We start from the raw sequence: 24,878 nt of genomic DNA, 5'->3' as shown, positions 1-24,878 counted from the left end.
TATACACCTCCCCCCCTCAACACACACACACACACACCGCCACATGAAGAGGATGTTTCCTAGTTTCCTCATGACAGTCATAGGACACATCATTAAACTGTGTGGCAATATATCTGTATATATTACTTTCTCTGCCCTAGAAAACCCCAATAGATGTGTGCTTCTTGACAATCTTGTAGTCAGACGAATATGAGACCCAAGATTCAGAATTCATCATCATCATTATCATCATCATCTCCTCTCAAGTGCTGCAACTGCTTGTTGAGTACACCATTTCCTCTTAAGGCAAGTAGCTAGAGATAACTAGGACATAGCAGAAATCAAATAGGTATTTATATATATATATATATATATATATATATATTGCCTTAAATGGAGGTGTCTTCAAGTAGTAGGGACACTGAAGTCCACTGAGGTAAATTAGACATTCCATCAGTCAACACCACCTTTGAGAGTATAAGCTAGACACACGCCACGCAGACACAACAGACACGCCATTAAGACACAGTTTGAAGTAGCTACACGTTATCCCCTTTGCTGCAAATCGGATGCGATGGTTAAAAGGCTGTTTTTTTTTGTTTTGTTTTGTTCCAGCTTCAACGTTATGCACACAAACTATTTATTTATTTCATGTATTTATTAGCTTACAATTCATTGCAAGCATCATAGCTTGATCAGGGTCTAAATAAACCCCATGGATAAGAGTGTTGCTCCACATCATGACAGAAAAACCAAAAGCAAACGTACTCCTATCCTCCTTCTCGGCCTCCTCCTCCTCACACAGTTAAGGCATCATTTCATCAACTGGTAAAACACAAACCTCGCCAATTAAACAATTACTGGCCTTACAGAGAGAGACTTTTTGACTTTTTTTTTTTGGACCGCTAAAAAAAAAAAAAAAAAAAAAACATTTTCGCTGGAGTCGCTCACCAGTCGCTCACCCTAAATCATCATTAACGATTGTATGAAGGATTTCTCGGGCTGCTAGACGATGCTTGAGAAGAATGGCTTTAGTCAAATCTGAAACCCGCTTCACCCCTGCAGAACAATCTTGTGGCTTAATTTCAACTACAGATGGCGTTTCACACCGTTCAGCCATAACATTATCAGCCTTGTGCGGTCACAACAGACCTCACAAGACCGCTGAAAGGCGTCCTGTGGCATCTGGCGCTAAGACTAAAATGTGAGCAGCAGCTCCTTTAAAGTCCTGCAAGTGCAAGTTGTGAAGTGGGGCCTCCACGAGCATCAATGAGCCTTAGGGGTCAGCGGTTTACTGGTGTCCCTTATTAGACCAAAAAAATAAAAAAACCCTCCAAGACCTGCCTGATGTTTAGGAGATGCTCTGATCAGGCCATCGTAGTTTGGTTCTTGGCAAAGTGTCATCACCTTTTAACTGACTGTTCACTTGGTGTTTAAAATATCCACCCCTCGTGAGATGCCATATCACCCGACAGTGGTGCCAATGTTATGGGCAATGGTGTAAAATGTTAAAACAGAAGCCCAAACAACAGTCCCATCTCCTTTCAGACCTCGACCTTGGTTATGGCGAGACGTTGCTGAATATAGTACTTCACTTACGCCCTCCAGTTGCTCTAAACTCAATCAAATGAAAAGCAGTGAAACGAAAGAAGGTCCTATGGCACGAGTCAGGTCTGGAAACGTGACCCCATCATATCTTACAAAGGGTAATTTGAGGGTTTCCCTCCAAAATGTGCTCCGTGGCAGCAGTGTCAACAAGATGCTTATTCCACAACCACCCAGGCTGCAGCTTCTCAACCTCCAAGGCTGATTATTACTTTTTAAAAATTTACCGAACAATTACAGCCCCAATCATTTCTAGAACCTCTCCTATACGAGGAAGGGGTGTGTACACTCTAGATTATCTGCTTATTTATTTATGTATGTGTTAAAACTTGCTTGTAAATGAATCAAGACAACAACTGGCAGTGCTAATCTATTTTAATTGCTTAGAACATGCTGCCCTGAGTGCCTTTTCGTCTATTCTGACTTTCTGTAGCTGTAAACCTCCAAATTCAGCTTCTGAACTTCTCCAAGAACGCACTTCTGTTTTTGAATGGAAACCTGAATGCATCTCCTGGCTACATTCAGTACATCCAGCCAGCAAACACGCAAATTTGAAGCGTCAACACGATACGAAAGTGCCTTTATCCTTTTCAAATATATATATATTATTTAAAAAAAAAACAAAAAACAAGTGCTTCATCTCAGGCCTTTGCTGAGTCCCGCGGTATATTAGATGGCTGATTACTTGCAATGCCAAAGAGCATATTTAAACACCCCACTTACTGAGGACTCCCCACCTTTATAATAATAATAATAATAATAATAATAACTATGCTGAATTAGAAGCAGATCTTAAAAGCTAAAGTGTGTTTAATTCAGGTTAAGATGGTAGATTCCAAATACAGTATACTTTACGTCTCAGTCGCCTGTGGTGTTCAAATGCTTCAGGAAAAGTGAGCCATTATTAATAACAGTAATAATAATCATCGTCAAGGAGGGGGAAAATTAAAAGCCCTTTCAATTGATTGTCTCTTTACTACACCAGCAAATATTGCATGTCCATGTTCTGCAGACAAGAGGGATATTTTCCGGCCCCAATCTTTTCTCCAAAATTTTGTGGCTTCGACGTAAAATGAAAAAGGAAGCACATTCGTACACTGAACAGTTAATCTACCTTTGGCAATAAGGAAGCATTTTGTCAAAGAGGGGGAGACAACACGCTGCTTTAGAAAGATCTTCAACAAGCCAGAAAGTCAAAGAAAGCGCCTTATTTGTACCAAATTCTAAAGACGACGCAAGGAAACGAACAAAAACTTTGGTCATACCGAGAAGCACTCCCTCAAAAACAAACAAATAAAAAGCAAAAGTTACCAACATCACTCGAGTGAGAGTTTTCTTGTATCGCAAGAGTGTGAACTGCATTAGTTAAAGCCATTCACTCCCTGACAGAAAAAAGCTGCTCGGAAAACATAAGCTCTTTCCCACAGAGTACTGATGAAGTCATTAAAAAACACAGAACTGAGTAACAGCGAAATGCTTTGACGAAGAAAAAAAAAAAAAAAAAAAAAAAGTTTCATATGGCTAAAGTTAACGTACTGTAGAGGAAGCACCACTTAAGCTGTGAATGGGGTCAAATCTAACTGACTGGACCTTTGAAAAGAAAAGCTCTGGAAAAGGCACTGCAAAAAGCAGCTCAATGCAATACAAGACCAGTTAGGTGTTGATATGGTCTGCTAAAGGGGAGAACACAGTCAATAATAATAATAATATTATTATTAATAATAATAATAATAATAATAATACGCACTACATGGAGATTCTAGCTAGCAGCTTTCAACTGTTCTCTCCTCCCAAAATGAAGTGTTTGAAACAAAAACAAAGGTGGTCCCAAAGAGCAAGTGCTGTACACCACAATGTCAATTTTAACAGGCCTATGCCCACTCACCCACAGGGATGCTTGTGCTTTCAATTCCTCCTCAGTTTATCTAATAGCTGATGGTACACACGAGCATTACTCTGCTGCTCTATAAGCAGGGCTCCGGCATAACAAATATGTTCTGTGTAAAACTATTGCAAAGTCCCCAGCTTATTCCTTCCTCACACCACAAAAAAAAAAAGCCTACAGTAAACATGCACCATTTTTGACCTTTCCAACCCAGAGGTCATTGGTCGTTTGGCTTAAGGTTGTATGGTTTTCCCTTGTCAAATAAAAAAAAAAAAAAAAGATTTTTTTTCCTCATTTGTGCTAAATTTGATTGCACCTGACATACAATGCACAAGCTTAAAAAGCAATAATCAAGTATGGGATGGAAATCTGGTTGGACTGTTTAAAACAAGAAAAACTCCACACACACACACACTCCCCTATACTCTCAACTACCCACACATACACACACACACAAAATCAAGACCATCCAACTCATGGCCCGCACCTTCATGCTAGTTTAGAGTAACCCGTTTAACTGTTCCTCAGGGCAGGCTGTAAATTCCTATGCAAGGCCACAGCTTCTCAAGACATGGGAAGCATGATATGAAAACCGCACGCTTGTCGTCACTGTGACCAAGACGATGCACAGCTGCATAATACTAACCTTAGCCAAGTAAACTGGGCTTAAAAATCAAAACGTCTTAAAATTACTAGCTAGCACTCATGGAAACTCTACTACAAGAGATGGCTTGGAGTATCAGGTTCTCAACTTGAAAAACGGTCATCGAGAACTAACAGGTAAAGTAACTAAAGCTAAATAAATAGAACCGATTCTTCACTTGTCGTCTTCTACTAACCGCTAAAGAAAACCTGTGATAAATGGGGACAGGAGGGTTATGTGGCTGTAATTGCATATCGTTTTGACTAGGTGTCTAAGGAGAGAAGAAGACCAAACTGAGCATCCATACACTCATACACACACTCACACACACACACAAAGAACTGGTATTCTGTGTGTTGTACATTTCGAGGGAGTTAGAACGCCTCACTCGGTCAGGCAGCCGTCCAAGCCGATGGTGGCACCATGCCGATCCTTGCCGTAAGCGTGGCGAAGGCTTCCGTTGGGTAGAGGGGGACAGGCAGCCGTGATGCCGCAATGCTTGAGTAGGTTCAGGCTGGGAGATGAGGGAGAGGAAGAGGAGGTGGTGGAGGAAGAAGGCTTCATGGTCGAGAGGATGAGAGCTAGGCAGTCAGCCACTGCTTTGTTGGGTGCGCATGCCAGGGCAGGGGTATGACCTGAAAATGTATACAGACGGTCAGTAATAGAATGCATCTTGGTACACTACTATGAATACACGATATGGACAAAAGTATTGGGACACCGGCTCATTCACCGTTTCTTCTTAAATCAAGGGTGTAATATATATATATATATATATATATATATATATATATCGTTAGTGAGGTCTGGATGTTGGATGATCACCACCCCACCTCATCCCCAATCCTCCCAAAAGTATTGGATGGAGCACCATCATCATTCCACAAAACACAGTTCACCCACTGCTCCACAGCCCAATGCTGGGGGGGGGGCTTTATACTCCTCTAGCCCACCAGTAGGCAGCATGGTGTGAAAAGGTTCATGTATATCTCCCACTACTTCAAGCAAATTTGAACCACTAAAGCAAGTGTGCTTACCTTCCTCATCCACAGCCAGCACGGTGGCTCCGCGGCTCAGCAAAGCCTGAACTACTGTAGCCAGGCCATTCCTGGCCGCTATGTGAAGAGGCCTAAAGAACAACAGGATATTTACTACATATTTACGAGACAACTTGGCTAAACTGACCTAAAAATAAAAGGTGAAAATAAACAACTTACATTTGAAGCATACTGTTGGTTGCGTTGATGAGAACAGGGTTGTGGATCTCTTTCAAGATGAGCATGGCACACATCTCATGAGCCTAAAAGCATATGTAAACACACAGGCACTTGAGTCAACAGGGGCCAAATTCCTGCTTAAACACCACTAAACGAGATACTGATGAAGAAAACGAAGAGAGAAGTCAAGTTGAGGGCTGGTCATACCTTGCTGCAGGCCAGATGCAGGGCAGTGTTCTTATTTACATCCAGTATAGACAGGTCCGCTTTGGCTCTATGCAGCAGCAGGGCTGGTGACAACAGAAAGGAAAGAAGTTCATGTAAACTTATATGATACAAGGAAACCATGACGGTCCATTTAGTCTTCTAAACTTCAGGTACATATTATTATTCAATTGTTACCACAGATTGCATATTGGCATTAAGCCAATTTCAGAAGAAAATGCTGGATTAGACATTATATTATTTATATATAGCTAGCATTGGAAAAGAAAAGGCATTGCGCCCTCTATACCGGTGCCATAGTGGTTGGCACTAATACATGTGCCGGATGACGTGGAAGATGGATCAAGTAGATGCATAAATTGATGGAGTGGGTGGATAGACGAAGTGGACGTAGATGTAGATTAATAAAAAGGATGTAATGGATGGATTAAGTGGATGGAAAGGAAAGCCGGAAAAGACGACAGTGGAAATCTACATTTTCATCAGTTCTTACCCACAGCACCGCTTCTGCCCTTGTCGGCAGCAACCATAAGTGCGGAGCGGCCAGAGTGGTCCACGGCATTAATGTCAGCTCCCATTCTCAGGACAAGCTGCAACCCGGCAACGTCCTCTGCTACGGAGGCTGCATGGAGAGGGGCCCTGCAGGCAGCATGAATGACCGCTATTGACATTTTTGGACAACATTCCTATGGTTACGGTTTGGGTATGTGGGAGGCTGTTGAGTCTGAAAAAGGCGTCTGGCTTAGGTCAGTCATTATGATGAGTAAGCTTTCCCCATCTAAGCAATGACTTGGCAGTTAAACCTTTGAATTATTACTCAACATTCTTAAAGTTCTTGTACACACCTTCCTTTGGCATCCCTGGCATTGACAAGCGAGGTGCCAAAACTTGAGTTCAAGAGCATCTCTGCAGAACCACTATGGCCATTAATTCTGTTGATGAGACGTGAGGAGAAGGTTTTTGATCAGACAAGGTTCTTTACCCTTTTTAAAGCACACAGTTAGTCAATCTCTCCATCTCTCATATTTGAGTAATCTCCATCTCTCATATCAGAGACAAATCAGTGGACTTACAGAGCACAGTGCAGTGGGGTGAAGGGATTTCCCTCCTGAATACTACAAGGTTTAAGTTCAAGTACAACTTCCAAACAGTCTTCGTGACCTGCCAAATTAAAAGACATACTTAAGAAAACAATTTACACCATTACGATAAATTCGCCTTCTTAAAATAACTTAATTCCATACAAAAATTAAAATGTACAAATTTACTAAAAGTGCAGTGAGTAAATCTACACACTGTGAAGGTCCCTGTATTTGGAACAGCTCAGTGTTTGCCCTTCTAAAACACAGCTACAACAGTGTGAAGGACACGCCGTCATTTCCTTACCATGATAGGCTGCCCAGTGTGCAGGTGTGAAGCCATGGCGGTCAGTGATAGGATCTTGTGGGTGGGAGTGGTCAGCAGCAGACAACAGGCTGGACAGAATCTCAGCATGGCCACAAGAAGCAGCCAAGTGGACTGGAGTGCGTCCTTGAACATCTCGACTCAAGACTGAAGCATTGTGGGACAGCAGAGCAGTCACACAGTCCTCCCAACCCAGTAATGCCTACAGAGAGGAGACAGGTTGGAAACACTGTTCTATACACAGAAAATATTTGTTATAACTAATATTAATATAATTATGTTGGTTATGCTATTATACTACCCAGCGCATTTTAACAAACAGCCTTCACTGTAAAGGTCTGATTCTTCAAGAATGCACTGCACTCGTATGAAGCCTTCACTTAGGGTGTGTTTATACTGGTCAGCTTTCATTTAGGTCTCAGTTTTATAGAAAGTAGATTCCCAGATGTTTAAAACAGTAACTGCACAAGCTAGATGGGCTGGATTCGCGTATAGACTGACCGCTCTGTGCAGGGCTGTTCTGCCTTTCCTGTCTTTATTATCAGGACAGGCCCCTTGGTCTAGCAGCAAATGCACACAGTCAATGTGACCATCCAGCACAGCCAGCATCAAAGGAGTTCTGCAAAGAGCAGAGAGAGATAGAAACACCAAACACAAGGACAGATTTAGAAGCTTGAATTTAGGTGGAAATTACATTTACATAAAAAGTAAACCCTATTTAAATTCCATGGTGTGCAAATAACTGGACAAACTGCTGTAACCATAAAAGAATCAGACATAGAACTTTGCATATACTTTACATCACAAACAGTCTATGGACAAAAGTATTGGGACAGCTGCTTATTCACAGTTTTTTTTTTTTCTGAAATCAAGGGTAAGAGTGCATCCTGCTTTTGTTGGAGTAACTGCCTCCACTGTCCAGGGAAAAGGCCAGAGAAGACTTGATTGCATTCAGTAAAAGGAGCGCTAGTGAGGTCAGGATGTTGGATGAGCACCACTCCACCTCATTCCCAACGCATCCCAAAAGTACTGGGTGGAGCAACATAAACCCAGAGAGCACAGCTCAATGCTGGGGGGGGCTTTATACCCCTCTAGCACACACCTGGAATTAGGCATGATGGGAATAGGTTCATGCTTATCAGCTCTAGAGGGTCCTATTCTATCAGCAGTACTTCTCTACAGGGACTAAACACACTGTGTGAGCACAATTAACCAAATTAAAATGCATTAATTAGAAGGGTTGTCCACAATATGGACATATAGTGTACACTACACTGAAATCGTGCAATACAAAATTTAAAAATGTGAATGTGATAGGAAGTCCACTCACTGTCCCTCAGTGTCTGAAGTATTAGGGAGGTCAGGATCCTCCTTGCTGGACAAGAGCATCTGCAGACACTCTGTATGGCCATTGGCAGCTGTGAAACACACACGTGTGATGTTAGTAGGATGGTTGTTCAGAATAACGACCTGAAAGCATCATTACATTCTACAAGTCATGTAAATTAATACATCCCTGTCCTGACCAAAGGCGAAAAACGAACTGACAAAAGCCTTTTACCGGCAACGTGGAGCGGATTCCACCTGCTGCAGTGCTCCGTTAACAGACAGGACGCTGACTGGCTTAGAAGGAGCTCAACACAGCGGGAATGGCCTTTTTGAGAGGCCACGTACAGAACAGAGCGGCCCACAGAGTCACACACGTCCAAACACACTCCTGACTCGACCAACACATTCACACACTCCCAGTGTCCTGCTGCCGCCTGTGAAGCACAAATTGAACACGTTTAAGGAACTATAAATGCTATGCGTATGGCACCTGCTAATATACAGTATGGTAATAAATACTGCTATATATAATGACTATGAATCGATTACCCCATACAATGTTGTCAATGTTTACAACAACATAAAAATCAATTTGCAAACTTTAGCAAATAAGATACAATATAATTCTAATGACGCTTCCATTCTAGGTAATTAATAAAGTAAATATACAATAAAATATCCAACATGAAATAATTAGTTGCCTAATTCAATATCAAGCTTGTAGTATCAGGTATTTAACTGTATTAGTCACTAATAATTTTGCAAATCACGTTAATAATTGCTGTCTATTTTATTTATGATATTTTATTGGGTCCACCCACTGTACAGGTGCACTGAAACCGTAGTCTATCAGCTATTGCACATCCGTCATCCCCTCCACAACACCCATCAAATGTTAAGTGGATTCCTGATCTGGGCAGTGGACGGTTCTCAGAACAGCCGTGACACAAACACTGTAATGGAGCAGTAATAAAAGTAATGCTGTGACTTAAGGTTACTGGCTTGAGAAAAGTCCACCAATCAAAAATATCCAGACAACAGTGGTTCTGTGGTTGGACACTAACGGACAGACAGAAATAACAAACTGAAGATTACCTACAATCCAACTCTAGCTAAACCTTCAACAGTGGTGAGTCTAAAAAAAAAAAAAAAAAAAAAAACGCACATCAATTGCAATGTAGTGGATTGTTCATTATATACATACCGCTAGGTGTAACGGACTGACCGGTCCACAGCTTTCCGCATCTCCTGATGTATTGAAGGACATGACCAAAAGCTACCAAACAAACAAACAAACATGATCAAAGCCTTTTCCCACCACAGTGAACATAAGACGCCAAGAATTACACTGAAGAACGCGTGAAGCTCCTCACCAGCTCCAGGCTCTGCTTGTTGCCATGGGCAGCCGAGTAGTGGACAGGGCTGTATCCTTTAGAGTTGCGCAAACATGGGTCTGCTCCATTATCCAGCAAATACTCCACACACCTAAACATACAGAACACAGTTAGAACACACATACAGACCAGGAAAACACACAAACCTAGGCCTTGATAATGTCGGCATCACAAAAAACTGGTCTCTGTTGTTTTTCATGTGTATCTATGAAATGTCCTTTACATTTTTCCAAATAGAAAAGCTTCAAAATGACTTTGACTAGAATTAGACTTTCAGTGAAAAAAAAATTTATTCTCCTTCTCCTGTTATTTTGGCATTTTGGAGATGTGCGTATCGTCGGTTTTGGTTGTGTAATAGTGGCATACGAGGACCAGGAGTAGACAATGGATGTACTATACTAGCCAACTGCAACTAGGCCAGGAAACTAAAACCTCAGCATTTTTGCAGAGTAGGCATTAAAAATTGGAGTATGACAACAGACATACATGAAGGATTCCTTTTCTCCATCCTCTGGGCTCTGCTGGGCTCTGTCCAACCTAGGAAAGCAAGGGAGTAATGCTATAATACTAATACTACAGAAGACGACTGCAATATGCAAATGGAACCTGATCATTCACAATGTTTTTTTTAACTCTAGCGCCATTGGCATCTGTACCAATACCAGGAATGTTGGAGAGTATTTTCCATACTTTAGGAAGTCAATTATTTCTCTCAAAAAAACAGAACAATTATTTTATCCGATTTTTCACCCATTTCCTCCATGATTTGGACCACCAATTACCCAACCCGTATATACTCTTCCAAATTGGACGCAATGCACCCTGACACTAGTGAGGGCGGACCAACATGCCCCTTCCAGTGCAAGCACAGCCGGGCACACACCGGGCAACCAACGCGCCTGGAGGGAGGCGCCGCATACCCGGCTCCAACGCACCAGCCTGCAGATGCCAGTGACTGCTAGCACTGCAGGGAAGCTATGTGGTGAGAGAGCGCCATCTACCCACCCTGGAGAGAGCAAGGCAAACAGTGCTCTCTCTGGGCCTTGGCTGCCAACAGCTAGCAGCATGACCAGGATTCGAACCAGCGATCCTCTGATCACAGTGACAGCGCCTCGTGCCCCTTACAATCTTAAACTGTGACAATTTGCCCCCGAAACATTCTGTGTGGTTCAACATACTGAAAGGAAGGTCAATATGTAGCTAGGACACCAACATTGTGCTGTGAATGTCGTTGCTGTCATGCATAAACATTGTATCTCCATTTATGCTGTTCATTTTTTGATTATATCATTATACTGTAAATCTGGCAGTTCTTTACATTGCATTGAATTTTATGATAAACGGGCCAACAGAAACTCTCCAGAGTGACCAAAAAAAATTTGTCACTTTCAGTGGAGCATTGTTTTAGAGATACAAGGTTAGTATGGGACAGTAAAGTTATGTAGGTTGCAAATAGCCACACGAATGAGTGTTAAGTAGTGGTCACGACTCCATGGGATGCAGGCGTATTGGGCGAGTGTGTGCGCAGTTCACCTGCAGAAAGCCGTGGACGCAGCAGAGTAGTGTAAAGGTGTGCAGCCTGATCGGTCAGGCTCGTTGACTTCTGCTCCCGCTCCCACAAGAATCACCACACACTGATACCTCCTATTGGCAGCCGCATAGTGCAAAGGGGTCCTGCACAGAGAACAGGCATGCATTAAACACTGGAGGGGATTAACACAGCTGCACAGCAGATTACAAAAAGACAACATGGTGCACGACAGCCTGAAATTAATCATTTAACGTTTTCCTATATTTAAAGCAGCATTATGCAATAAATGGTATTTCTTGTTACTCTACGGTAAAAATGCTACTTAATGTTGCTTTAATTTGTGGTTTTAATTCTGGTCATAATTCTGATTTAATACACTGTATGATGATGTGAGGATTTTATTGCATTCAGCAATAAGAGCGTTAGTGAGGTTGGATGTTGGATGATGATGATCACCACCCCACCTCATCCCTAACTCATCCCAAATAGTACTGGATGCAGCACCATCAATCATTCCAGAGAACACAGTTCCACTGCTCCACAGCTCATTATACCCCTCTAGCCCACACCTGATATTAGGCATAACGCCAATAGGTTCATGTTTATCCGCTCCAGAAAGTCCTATTCTATTGGCAATAGATCTTTACAGGGACTTAACAAGCTGTGCGTGTATGTATGCATGTTTGCACATTGGTGTCAGTAGGTAGTAATTAAGAACTTGCAGATGCTGTCAAAACAGTGAGCAGAACACTAATCCAAATCATTACGCTCATATGAATGAATTGATATTGTAAATTCCATATTCGCTACAAAATATAAACGCTAGGAACGTATGCAGATGTTCTGTACCTTCCAAACTTGTCTTTCTTGTTCATGTCAGCACCACTGCTCAAGAGCAGGTTGAGACATTCAGTGTTTCTGAATTGGGGGGGGGGAGGAGGAAATAAGCAACATTAGCACAATCACACTGCAGACATAAGCGAGGAGAGTGCTGACACAGAGCTGTAGACTGAGACCTGACACATTTTCATTCTCACCCTCCAGAGGCAGCAGCGTGTAAGCAGGTTCTCCCAAAGTCATCTGGAGTGTTAATGTCAAAGCCGGCTGAGAGCACATGCTCTTTGCTCATAGACAGCACGATGCTGTACAGCTGACCTGTCCAGGGAAACACAGACGCACGCATTAGATGCATTAGATTTTTTTTTTTTAAATGGTCCTTGAACTACGGTCCCTCGTCTTTACCTTCTACTGCTCTGGAGATTTAACCCAACAGTGTTACACTGTACTTTACAACTCAGTATAATGACAAACTTGAATTCAACTGAAACGTACCTGAGGAGAGTAGCTTGCGACAACAGTCAGAGAACCCGTAGAGCACAGCTAGGTGCAGTGGGAACATCCCATGAATCCCTTGCCTTTAAAAGACATGGGGTGGTTGAAACAATCACTCATTGTACATAACAAGAACAATAATAGATAATAAAAAATATATATATATATATATATTTTTTTTTTAAACAGTGTACTTATTAATGATCTAGTCACTATTTGAGAACACACATCAATACATTTAATAAATAAGGACATTCTAATACATCACTCTTAACAGATCAGAGTTTTCGTTAATTTCATTCATTTGCATAACTACACTGCTGGCATATCTAACAGCAGTTTCATAGGCCCTAAAATAGAACCCTGTGGGATGCCCCAAGATATGCTACACCAAACTTTAAAATTACCAAATAATTCACTATAGTTTCTGTATTAGGATTAAAGGACTAAATAAGCCTCGAGTCGAAGGGATTGAGTGGCTTTACTATGGCCAACATCTGCAATGGTCACTGTTCCAACCACTCTCAAATTTATGCTCTTATGAAAACAATTTATGCGCATGATGATTATTTAAATTTTATGTTAGTACTTTTCCCACTGTGCGATCATTTACTGTCCCCTTAAAAATGTACTACCCTGTGTGCAGCCATGCGACTCCCCCCCCCATTCTGTTTCCGGCAGGGAAGCAATATGGAGGGGAACTCAAGTGGCCCATTCAACTGTTTATAACATTTAATTGAGGTAAAATGATCAGTTAACTGTATTCTTGATCTGAGGTCATATCAGCCAGCACTAGGTTCTGGTACAGTACCATGCAATCCACACGGTGTTTTACGTGAACCTTTATTACGTCATTATTTAACATTATGTTTGTGTACTGTGTCTACCTGCCCTCAATTACCCTTCTGCTGAATTTAATTATTTGCTTTCCAAAAGCTTATTCAATACATACCTGGCTGTGTCAGCACCGTTTGTCATTAAGGTGCTGATGAGCAGCTCATGGCCATACTTAGCAGCAACATGAAGAGGAGTATTGCCATATCTGTCCACACAGTCTATCTCCCCACCTTAAAGAGTGCCAGAGACACAGAGCAAGACTGAGAATCACTGCGTGTGTACAGGTATACCTGTGTGTTATTCAGTGGAAAAACAGAAAAATGGCTTTACCATTTTGAATGAGAATCTGGGAGCGAGTGAAGCGCCCATGGATGGCGGCCATGTGAAGGGGACTCTTGCCTTCTTTGCTCTAGAAAGAAATTTAACAGTATAAACAATCAAATTTGGAAAGCAGATGTTGCTGCACAGAAGATCAGATAGTTTTGATCAGTGGTTCCCAACCCTGGTGATGAACAGCATTTAAGCAAAAAGTAATTTAGTTTCCAAACATCAAGACTGCATTTTCCCCTGACCTGCATGTTGACATCAGCCCCGTTGTTGACCAGCAGCTCCAGGCAGAGGGCGCCATTAGTGGACACAGCGGCCAGGTGCAGTGGGGTGTAGCCACGGTGGTTGGGCTGGTTGACATTAGCCCCGCGGTTTACCAGCTCATTAGCCACTGCCTCCTGTCCTGTGTAGCAGGCTACATGCAGTGCGGTGTTACCAAAGGCGTTGGGCTCATCAATCTGAACGAAAGGAGAGAAATTAAGATAAATTAACATCTTAAAATAATAATAAATGACCAAACAGTAGCATCCTTTGAAGCATTGGTCATTTTCAAAAATATCACAGCAACATCACAGCTCTGGTAGGCTCAAGCTGTAGTAAATGGGCAGATGCTGAGAAGACTGGCCAAAAATTATGGCCCAAGGGTAAAAGTTATTGGACTAAATTTAAATGAATGTTAATAAACAAAACATGCAACAACTCCCTGGACTCTGGATATCATAATACAGCAATAAACCAAAGCAAAAACATTTTGCACTATTTTATACACAGAAAAGCATTGTTTATTTAAAGAGTGCCAGGTCTACATCATCACAATTTGGAGATGCTGACCTCTGCTCCATTGCGTAACAGGTACTTGACCACATCGACATGTCCACTGGCAGCAGCAGCATGAAGAGGAGTGTAGCCTCGCTTATCCTTACAGCTCTTGTCTGAGCCCTGAGATACCAGCAGTTTCACCACCTCCAGATGACCTGGAAAGATTCCAAAAATCTTCATTGGAAACTCGAACAGTGTTGAAATGCAAGACTACAAAATATGTACATATACAAAAATGAAGTCTGTATCAGGCTGTTTTTAGAGAACTAAATATAAAGAAGTTCATAAATGACATACACAGTATTTATAAAGATCTATGAATACTGAACACAGGAGCCTCCCAACTATAAGTCAAACTGACTGATAACTCACCCAGGTAAGCTGCCCAGTGGATGGGCTGCCTCTCCTTTTTATCACTGGCACTCAAACTGGCTCCTTTGTTCAGCAGCAATTTGACCATCTAAAGAAAACAAAGTCAAAACACATTAAGTTTGATAAAACAAGACCATCTTAGGATACTTTAAGAAGATCATCATCATTATGTTTCTGATTATTCGGTCAGTACAACCATGTGGAGATGCAATAATGAGCTCCAGTGTTAAGATAAGCCTCCTACCTCCTGGCAGCCGCTCTGGGCGGCGTGATGGAGGGCAGCTCTGCCTGTGCGGTCCGCCATGTTCAGGCTGCTGATGTGGGGCAGCAGAGTTTCTGCACAGCGCGTGGACCGATTGGCTGCCGCTATGTGCAGCGCTGTCTGCCAGAACTTGTCCCTCGCCGTCACGTCCGCCCCTTTTCGGAGCAGCAGCCCTACGGCCCTCTGGAATAAAAAGCGAGAGAGCAGGATTTTTAATTTGGAGTACAAATGTGGTTTAGATTTGATTTCTAAACATTATATAAAAATAAATTATATTTTATATTTACATAATTACAAAAGCACATCACAGTCTTGCAGAAATAGTAACTAAATTTTAGTAATACATAAAGAAATAAAAAAGTACTTAATTTTAAACGCATGTTAATTTATTTAATACATAATTCATTTCTATCTGTTCATTTGAGATGTAATGGTCACAAAACGCAAAGGCAGCCATTTTAAATAATATCAATATGCATTTTAAAGGTTATATGCCTTTATATGAAACAATGTCCAATAATAACTACTACGGCATTTTAAAGGCCTACAGAATATACAGAGCATTTGCATAACAAATATTTCAAACCACAAATGTAAATAAGCACATTTTAAACCCTGACTTAACTGTAGACAAACATGTAGATCATGTGGTCACTCCATAAGAGAGGGAGGAAAAGCACCCTGTGTGTTCAGCCGACTCACCTCATTTCTGGAGGCAGCTGCCCTGTGTAACGGTGTTAACCAGACATGGTCCTTTGCATTGACATTCGCACCTAAACCATAAGAGGAGACATTATGGGAGTGGAAATCAGGACCTCGTGTGAAGGAGAAAAATTAATGAAGCCATTAAATGAGTATTAATGAGTAGCAGCAAGAATATTACATAAACCCAATGCATCCCTGCTGCGCATTAATACCTGCAGAGATGAGAAGGTCCATTATATGGACGTCTCCCAACCAAGCAGCAGCATGCAGAGGTGTGCGTCGCTCTTGGTCCTTAAAATAAAAAATACAAACAAGCGTAACACTTTAGTGAAAACAAATCTTGACCCCAGGACCACTGACAACCAGTAGTTTTTAAGAAAACTAACACTACACTTAGACAATCTAATACTGCATGGATCTTAATTAGATGCTTATTTTATGTGCATTTAAAATATATTTAATTACAAATAATATAAATAAATAAATAAATATAAATAAATAAATAAAACACATACCAGTGCATTGACTTCATCCTTCTTGTGCAAAAATAACTGAACTTCTTCCACATTCCGATTAAATATTGCCTGGACCAGAGGTGGCTGAGGGGGGTCAAATGAGGCAAAGGTTATAAACATGCAGTCCAAACACCACAACACTTAAAAAAAAAATGCAATTTCCTAAAGTTATTAGTGTTTCCTCTCATCATTTATTCAGTATCTAACGTAAAATACTTGGTTACTATTATGAAAATACACATTTTCTTGCATGAGAGTGAAAAACTGAGTCATGGTCACTTATATAGATCTTTAGGGTTGAAGGTACAGTTGGGCAATATTACGATATTTCATCGTATTGTGGTAGATTTTGTTACCGAGATCCACAACATGCTTTTTTTTTAGCATATATATTGATATTGGACATTGTCAGGTCTTAACACACACTAATCAACTGCACATTGCATTACAAACTGTATTAGATTTGTGTAATTAGAAATTAAAATTACTGTACTCTCCAGTACCGATTGGTCCTTTATAAGAATGTTGAGACTAATGCATTTAAGTGATTACATATATTGTGAAAAATGTCCTTACTCGCTCAGCCCTGGTTGAAGGCATTAACAGAGAGGTTGCCCACCCCTCCTTTACTGCAGTAACAGCCTCCATTAGTCTGGGAAGGCTTTTACTTCATTGCATTTAACCTGAGGTCAGGTACTAAAGTCAGGTGATCAGTTCTGCCATGCCAACTCATCCCAAAGGTACTGAATGGAGCTCAATCACCCCTGAGAATATAGCCCAACACTAAAGGGGGGGCATAGTGATCTTAAGTCAAGTCTTGTGTGTAAATACATAAACACACCTTAGATGGACAAAAGTATTGGGACACCTGCTTATTTCTTGTTTCTTCTGAAATCAAGGGTATGCCAAATAGCTGTTGTTGTTGTAACTGTCTACTGTCCATCTCTACTACATTTTGGAGGAGCATTGCTGTGAGGCCTTGATTGCATTCAGCACAAATGTGTTAGTGAGGTCAGGATGCTGGATGCTCACCATCCCATCTCATCCACTGCTCCACAGCTCAATGCTGGGGGGGGGGGGGGGGGGGGGCTTTATACCCCCTCTACCAGCCCACGCCTGGCATTAGGCAGCATGATGCCCATAGGTTCATGTTCATGTGTATCTGCTCCAGATCCAGTCCTATTCTACTGGCAGTAGCTAGCTTCCTCCCTACAGGGACTAGGCAAGCTGCGCGCGCGCACTTGCACCCCTGTCTCAGCAATAGGTGCAACCTCAAGCAGCTGAATGCATTCATTAGAAGGGGTGTCCACAAACATTTGGACATGTGCAGGATACATAGTGTGCACAGCAGCTAAGAGAATCAGAAAGTGAAAGGAAAAACTGCGCTCTTCTGTTGGGCGGGCTACAGCTAGCCAGCCTGGCTAACAGAGAGCCCAACAATACCGCAAACGTGCAGCGCCATTCGCACAGGTATCACCCTGGCTGTGCAAGCAAACACCTGAGAGTGACCTAGCTAGCTATCTAACAACCCGAAAACCTGCCCCAGAGCACAGACACGCGAGCAAAACGCCGGAGATAATCCTTAGCATGGCTGCTAGCTGCTAACAGCTAACAGCTAGCTGCGTCCCCAGCAGCAGAGGACCAGCGCAGTTAGCGTAAGGGCTAGCTTAGCGTAGCGTAGCTGCGCAGGGCTGCCAGGCTGGCTGTTTGGAGGCTTTCTCACCTGGTCTGAAACGTTTAATACCCCCATTCTCCCAGCGTCAGTCCGGACGAAACTCCTTCATCGGGTGAATGTGGTGTTTAACGGGTAGAAGAGCGAGAAGCGGGGGCAGAGGGAGAGAAACGCCAGTAAGAAAACACCCGTAATGGCTACCAGTCCTCCTGCTGCTGCTGGAGCTTTATGGCGGACTGAGCGGCAGCGGGTAGCGGTACTGCCACCTACAGCGAGGAGCTCCGGAGCAGGACGGAGATACCGCGATCCTCTCCCTGTGTTTTTAATTTATTAATTTTTTATTGTTATTAATGCATTTGGAAATATATAAAACACTAAATATAATAAAAAAACAAAAAAATAAAAAAAACATTAATTAAAACTAATAAAGAGAAGGCGGAGGAAGCTGCTACCATTGAAAGCTTGTTTATCAACACCTTAATTATTTAAATTAATACATTAAATTAATTAATACATTAATTTGACAATCATTACAAATCAATACAATTATTTAATAATTAAAAATAGTAATATTTAATAAATAAAAAATTAGAAAGAAATTATTACAACATTCAAGTATACCCTTTTCTTTGTGTTGTATTATTATTATTATTTTAATTTGTAATTATTTTTTTTGTAAGATATTTTATTGATTTTATGTAGTTGGCAAATTGTTTAAGAGTGTATATGATATTTTCCTCAGAATAATGACAACATTAACTGTATCTGAAATGTTTGTGCTTAGGCGGCCCATATCATGTCATTACAGGTAAAATTAGGTATCCTACCCATTTTTTATTAAAATCAATTATAAATGTCAGATAAAAGCAGCAGTGAAGAAATTCCCCATTTCAAATGTGGATCTTTTATGTAGAAGGAGGCTCTATATTCTGTGAATAGCAGAAAAAGGTTTCGAAGGTCATTAACTAGGTGGTTGGTGTGGCGCAACAGATAACACCACCACCTACCATTGCGTTACAACAACACCATGTGGGAGACCAGGGTTCGATTCCCGGTCTGGGTGACTATGCTGCGCTACACCAATAAGAGTCCCTGGGCAAGACTCCTAACACTACATTGGCCCACCTTGTAAGTCGCTCTGGATAAGAGCGTCTGCTAAATGCCATAAATGTAAATGTAACTAGTCTGCTGTCGCATTTTTGTACCCAACAGATCCAACATCATCAACTTTCATAGACAGTAGAGATGTGACCTTTCCAGGATTCCTAATAATCTAGTCATGTTTTTTTACTAGATTTTTAGGAGGCCTCCATCTGAGCAGTTTGGCTAGCTCGGGCCCTCTGCGTCAGAGAGCTTGGTTGTGTGACTGATAACGTAACACACATCGTTTATTCAACCACTGAACGTTAGAGGTTTGTTTTTAGGAGATGATCCACATCACGAGATTAACGGCCCTGTATTACTGTCCATTCTCTGTGTGGATCGAGTGGACTGAGCCATGGCTGCTGGGCCTTCTGGCGTTTCACCTCGTGTGTCTTGCTTTTGCTCTTCTCAAAACCGTACTAACTAGTCTGCTGTCACATTCTCTTACCCAACAGATGAACATCACCAACTTTCATAGGCGGTAATACAGATCTTCTCCTCGATAGGACCTATTCCGAATAATTTAGTCATGTTTTTAGAGGCCTAGAGGTGGGATACAGGTGGATTTTTGCCTTTTTTGTATGAGAGGAATATAAAATGTACACAAAATATAAGGGTAATATAGACTTAAGCCTTACTAATCAACATGCTCAAAAACATGTTCACTTTTAAAAATATTTAGAGTATAGTATAATAGTTTGAGTATTTGTGCTGCCAGTGGTGGTAATGTTATGGCTAATGTAGTGTATCATATTTAGTATCACTATAGATAGAAAAATAAAAAGAAATATAAACTGTGATTGATAAATGTTTTATAAACAAGGACACACACACACACACACACACACACACACACACACACACACACACACGCACACGCACACGCACACACACACGCACACGCACGCGCGCGCGTACATACAGAGCTATATATAAAAGTCCCCTATGAGGCTTTAGTGACAGCGTGGCTCACTCTGTAACTAATTAATTAATTGTGTGATTTTAATTTACACCTGTTTGTAACAGTTTTGTAAAGAAAAAAGAGGAGTAAGTTAGTTAATAACATACGGTAATGTATAATAATTTAATTAGAAAAAAAATAATTGTGAAAATCAATCAAATACAACAAGTGGAGACAAGTATATTTAGAGAGAGATGGAGAGAGAGCTTTTACAAGCTGATGCTAAAAAACAAACCAGATAAATTGCTGCCTCGTGTTTTGTATTTTTCTCCGACGTGTCGTAGGGACTTCTTTTTTGAAGTGTCGCCAGTTGGCTGTCAGAGACGTGATGAATGCGGAAGCTGGTCACTGTCATGGTGGTACGCTGGTTTTTGGGAACCTGCTCGTGTTATTAGCTATTATTCCACAAAATGAGCGCAGAGAAAGCCAAGAATATCAGCTCAGTCCCCTTCGGTGGATTCAGCAACATACGAGTTACATCGACGTGGACTTTCCTGCAGTCTGTAAGGACACATCTGACTGACCGCACACGAAACACGTTTTTTAGGAGATGATCCACATCACGAGATTAACAGCCCTGTATTACTGTCCATCCCCTGTCTAGGTCGAGTGGACTGAGCCATGGCTGCTGGGCCTTCTGGCGTTTCACCTCGTGTGTCTTGCTCTCACTCTTCTCACCTGCAGATGCTACAGACTGCAGATCCTCCTCTTCCTGCTAATGGGTGAGTTTGGTTCAAATAAATGATAAAGACCTGCCAGTTCAGCACCCTGATCTAAATGTTACTCTTATAATGCACATAATCCTCTATTATCTTTAGTTTTACATTCTCAGTAGTGTCAGTTCAATACACATAGGCTTAATATACAAAATAAAAGTCCTGTGTATGAAACTCTGAGATGTACAGAATCTGTTGGACAGAAAGAGAAATCTATAAAAAATCTACAACATATTTTACACAAAAGACAGCAGCTGGTGATCTTATGGTGCTGCTGATGACAACCAAGCTGTGTTGGTGTAGTTACAAGGGTCATATATATATATATATATATATATAGTGTGTGTGTTTAGAACTGTGACTTTACACATTTAATACACATACACACACACACACACACACACACATATATATATATATATATATATATATATATATATATATATATATATATATATGTGTGTGTGTATATATATATATATATGTGTGTGTGTGTATATATGTGTGTGTGTATGTGTGTATATATATATATATATGTGTGTGTGTGTATATATATATATATATGTGTGTGTGTTTAGAACTGTGACTTTACACATTTAATACACATACACACACACATATATATATATATATATATATATATATATATATGTGTGTGTGTGTGTGTGTGTGTGTGTGTATTAAATGTGTAAAGTCACAGTTCTAAACACTTTGGTTTGCATACTTTGTAGCTTCTCTTCTGTGCAACACTGTTTAATACTGTTTGCCATCCTCAGTTTCCATGGTGTGTAGTGCTGAGTATCTGAATGAAGTGGCGGCCATGAACTGGAGGCAAGTTATATTATATTTTATTTATTTATTTTAATTGTATTATTCTTATTCCTTTTTCTTGTTTGATGGTCCACAGTTTTATCAGCTGTATGTTTACACTTTTAGGTCATTTTCAAAGTTTCAGTACTTTGACTCCAAGGGAATGTTCATATCGTTGGTGTATTCAATGCCCCTCTTGTTCAACACTGTAATCATTGTGGTAAGATTATTATTATTATTATTATTATTATTATTATTATTTGCACGTTGTGTCTTTAAAGGACACACAGCATGCAAAAATGAGTAAAATAGCTTAATGAAGGGTGACACTGTGAATATCTAACTAACCACATTTTCATTTATAGCCCTTACATATAAAAGCACCCCCCCCCCCCCCCATTTAGCCTATCCCAGTTAAGCAGTGTCCACTTCCTTTAAAGGTAAAAGGAGAGGTTCATCCAGGACTGTTTCCTTAATTGGGCTTAGTACACAGCAGCCAATCAGAACAGAGGATATTTACACAAAAGCTGGTCGTGTAAAAACAACCATAAATGTGTTTGTGGTTATATACAATCCCATTTTAAAAATGTCTTACTGTGCAGTGCAAAAGTTTGGCCACCCAGTCAAAAAGTCTGCTCCTGTGAACAGCTAGGTGAATAGATGATGTACTGATATACGGAAGCCAGAAAGATTATTTTCATAATTTTCGTCAAAATTATGATTTTTTTGTTTATTTTAGAGTGAAAAAAGAAAAAGCGCATCATTCAAAAGTTTGAGCACCCCAAGAAATTTTAGCCTTTTGACAACTTTTACCAAGGTCTCAAACCTTACTTAGCTTTGGTTAGGAAAGACCAGGAGACAGGTATATTTTTTCAGGCTTTTTAAAGACTCCTCAAAACCGGTTCCAACATCCAGTCACCATTGGCTGCTCTAACAGCTGTCTAGCATGCTCACAATTAAAATGACTGATGCCCACAAAGCAGTAGAAGGCTTTAGGAAGCTCTGCAAAGTGTTTTCTCAGTTCAAAGGTTAATAAGCTTTTGATAGGAACGCTTGGAATATAGGCCCTATTTACAGTGAACGACAGTATGCCCAATACTGTGGACAAAAGTCAGGATGTTGGATGATCACCTCATTCCCAACTCTTCCCAAAAGTATAGGAGGGAGCACCACCATCCATCCTTTCAGACAACACAGCTCCACTGCTCCACAGCTCAATGCTTTGGGGGGGCTTTAGATCCCTCTAGCTAACGGCTGACATTAGGCATGGTTCCAATAAATTCACGTGTAAAGCAGCTCAATGCATTCTTTAGAAGGGGTGTCCACAAACATTTGGGCATTTACTGTACATAGAGCGATGCACAGAGATATGAACGTCTGCATTTGTTCTAATCAGTGTGTTTGATGGGTGTGTTTCAGGCCGTGTGGGTGAAGAGGACATTCTCGACCATGACGGAGCTGAAGACCCTGCAGCTGAAGAGAAAAGCAGCCAGAGAAAATTCCAAAAAAAAACAATAGCCGGAGACTAGGGAGGTAATACTACGGACTATGTCAGTGAAGTGGCCGCGCTCGTCCCGTTTTCTTCCATGTTTGCGGGCCAGGTTGGTGGTGGAGGGGACCAGTAATATTCTTCCTTTTAAGAGCGGATTAAGAAAGTGGGCACAGTTCAGGAGACCGTGATGACGACATGAAGCTGGCGGGTGGCTGAAGAAAGCTAAGACAGTCTTATAACAGTCAGTAAAGTTCTGCTAACCTAAATCCTAAATTATAGCATAAGCCTGGAGAGGCTGTTGCAGTAGTCTGGTGTAGACACACTGATACCAGTGAGAGGAGCTGGGGAAACTCCAGGAAAAGAAAAGCTCTGCCTGTTTCTACAACCATAACTGTATGTTTCTTAATCCGTTTGTACGTTCTGCTGTCTGCTGTGTGCATGGGAAATGTAAATTGTATGTTTTTGTTAATAAATGCAGTGGATTCCTGTTTATTTCCAGTGTTTTGGAGTGTCTGGATGCTCTGCATGGTTTGCTTTTGATTAATTCAGTTCTGAATTACTATGAAAATATGAAAAATTGGTTCACAGCTTAATTACTAATATACATCCCCAGTGGGACGTAGATTCAAGTGCAGCCCATCAGACGGAATGGGCTTTACTCTCTCCTTCCAGAAGAGGGCGATAATGGATCAATATTTCACTGGATCCTATGAGTCCAGGGGCCAATATGAGAAGTGAACATGGACCCCCATTGAGCTCACACACACACACACAAACACTTTTGAAGAAGCAATAAAATGTTTTATGGTGTTAAAGAAAGAGCCTGCAAAGCTACACTAGATGTCCAAATATCTGTGGACAGCCCTTCTAATAAATGCACTCAGCTACTCCCCCTATGGAGTCCCTGTGGAGAAGTAGTGCTAATAGAACAGGACTCTCAGGAGCAGATGAACATGAGCCTATAAACATGGCACCATGCCTGATGCCAGGTGTGGGTTAGAGGGGTGTAAAGCCCCCCAGCATTGTGGAGCTGCGAAGCAGTGGAAGAACTGTGGAATTCTCTGGAATGATGGATGGTGGTGCTCCATCCAGCACTTTTGGGATGGGTTGGGGATGATGAGGTGGGGTGGTGATAATCCAACATCCTGACCTCACTGACACTCCTGTTGCTGAATGCAATCAAATCCTCACAGCAGTGCTCCTTCAGAATTTAGTAGAAAGCCTTATTCCCAAACGAAACCTTTTCAATGATGAAACAATACATGAGCAGATGATGTCCCAATACTTTTGTTCACATAGCTCAGCACAACTGAGCTTCCTCTAGCTAGTTAGATAGGGTGGTCCCCCTTATTTGTCAGTGCTGGTGGCATCATACGATGGTGGAGACCTAGCTAAAAGAGGGGACTGGTCAATGGAAAAACCCAATAGCTAAACAAAATAAAAGTCCTTAAGTGGTTCTTGAGTGGGATGTATGGTTCCAGGAAAAATCCGGTACAGGCTTGTTACGTTATGAGTCTTTCACACTTCTTCGCCAGTTGCTTGAACCACCAGTTGGTTGCTTTTTCCTCTATGGCACTGCTCCAAATAACTTTTGGCACTTTTATTTTGAAGAGTGGAGGCTTACTCAGGGTTCTGGACCCGTGTTGCTGGAAAGGCTGCCTTGGGACAGTGTCTGTAGATAATAGCACTGGAACACACTAGTG

The 24,878-nt window shown here is 41.3% G+C and overlaps 2 protein-coding genes across 2 annotated transcripts; one reads left to right on the top strand and one right to left on the bottom strand.

Moving 5' to 3' along the window:
• Window positions 1–897: 897 nt before the first annotated feature.
• On the bottom strand, window positions 898–18,257 carry ankrd52a (ankyrin repeat domain 52a). Its single transcript, XM_072696343.1, has 28 exons — window positions 18,105–18,257; window positions 16,382–16,465; window positions 16,079–16,157; window positions 15,864–15,934; window positions 15,144–15,344; window positions 14,900–14,987; window positions 14,540–14,682; window positions 13,954–14,166; window positions 13,712–13,790; window positions 13,497–13,611; window positions 12,545–12,627; window positions 12,250–12,367; window positions 12,062–12,130; window positions 11,215–11,355; window positions 10,168–10,218; window positions 9,661–9,772; window positions 9,492–9,563; window positions 8,520–8,721; window positions 8,289–8,376; window positions 7,460–7,577; window positions 6,941–7,160; window positions 6,628–6,715; window positions 6,400–6,486; window positions 6,048–6,193; window positions 5,537–5,619; window positions 5,330–5,412; window positions 5,150–5,241; window positions 898–4,747 (listed from the first exon to the last, which is right to left on the bottom strand). The coding sequence occupies exons 1-28, from the start codon at window positions 18,129–18,131 to the stop codon at window positions 4,497–4,499; spliced, it is 3,204 nt and encodes a 1,067-aa protein (XP_072552444.1). The 5' UTR covers window positions 18,132–18,257; the 3' UTR covers window positions 898–4,496.
• A 2,235-nt stretch (window positions 18,258–20,492) lies between these two features.
• Window positions 20,493–23,667, top strand: tmem18 (transmembrane protein 18). Its single transcript, XM_072696973.1, has 5 exons — window positions 20,493–20,660; window positions 20,762–20,879; window positions 21,650–21,704; window positions 21,810–21,903; window positions 23,103–23,667. The coding sequence occupies exons 1-5, from the start codon at window positions 20,568–20,570 to the stop codon at window positions 23,199–23,201; spliced, it is 459 nt and encodes a 152-aa protein (XP_072553074.1). The 5' UTR covers window positions 20,493–20,567; the 3' UTR covers window positions 23,202–23,667.
• Window positions 23,668–24,878: the final 1,211 nt, after the last annotated feature.

The sequence above is a fragment of the Salminus brasiliensis genome, chromosome 14 (assembly GCF_030463535.1).
Source record: "Salminus brasiliensis chromosome 14, fSalBra1.hap2, whole genome shotgun sequence".
NCBI lineage: Eukaryota > Metazoa > Chordata > Actinopteri > Characiformes > Bryconidae > Salminus > Salminus brasiliensis.
Note: the sequence above shows the minus strand (reverse complement) of the source record. Positions and strands in the feature narration are given on the sequence as shown.

What these genes read in the sequence shown, in the direction of transcription:
- ankrd52a (XM_072696343.1), bottom strand. Translation starts at nt 18,131, where the DNA reads ATGGGGGTATTAAACGTTTCAGACCAG. An exon ending in CCAGATTCTCATTCAAAATG is followed by an intron (nt 13,612 to 13,711) that starts GTAAAGCCATTT and finishes GCACTCTTTAAG; the next exon opens with GTGGGGAGATAGACTGTGTG. An exon ending in GAATCCGCTCCACGTTGCCG is followed by an intron (nt 8,377 to 8,519) that starts GTAAAAGGCTTT and finishes TGTGTTTCACAG; the next exon opens with CTGCCAATGGCCATACAGAG.
- tmem18 (XM_072696973.1), top strand. Translation starts at nt 20,568, where the DNA reads ATGAGCGCAGAGAAAGCCAAGAATATCAGCTCAGTCCCCTTCGGTGGA. An exon ending in CCTCCTCTTCCTGCTAATGG is followed by an intron (nt 20,880 to 21,649) that starts GTGAGTTTGGTT and finishes TGCCATCCTCAG; the next exon opens with TTTCCATGGTGTGTAGTGCT. An exon ending in TCAACACTGTAATCATTGTG is followed by an intron (nt 21,904 to 23,102) that starts GTAAGATTATTA and finishes GGTGTGTTTCAG; the next exon opens with GCCGTGTGGGTGAAGAGGAC.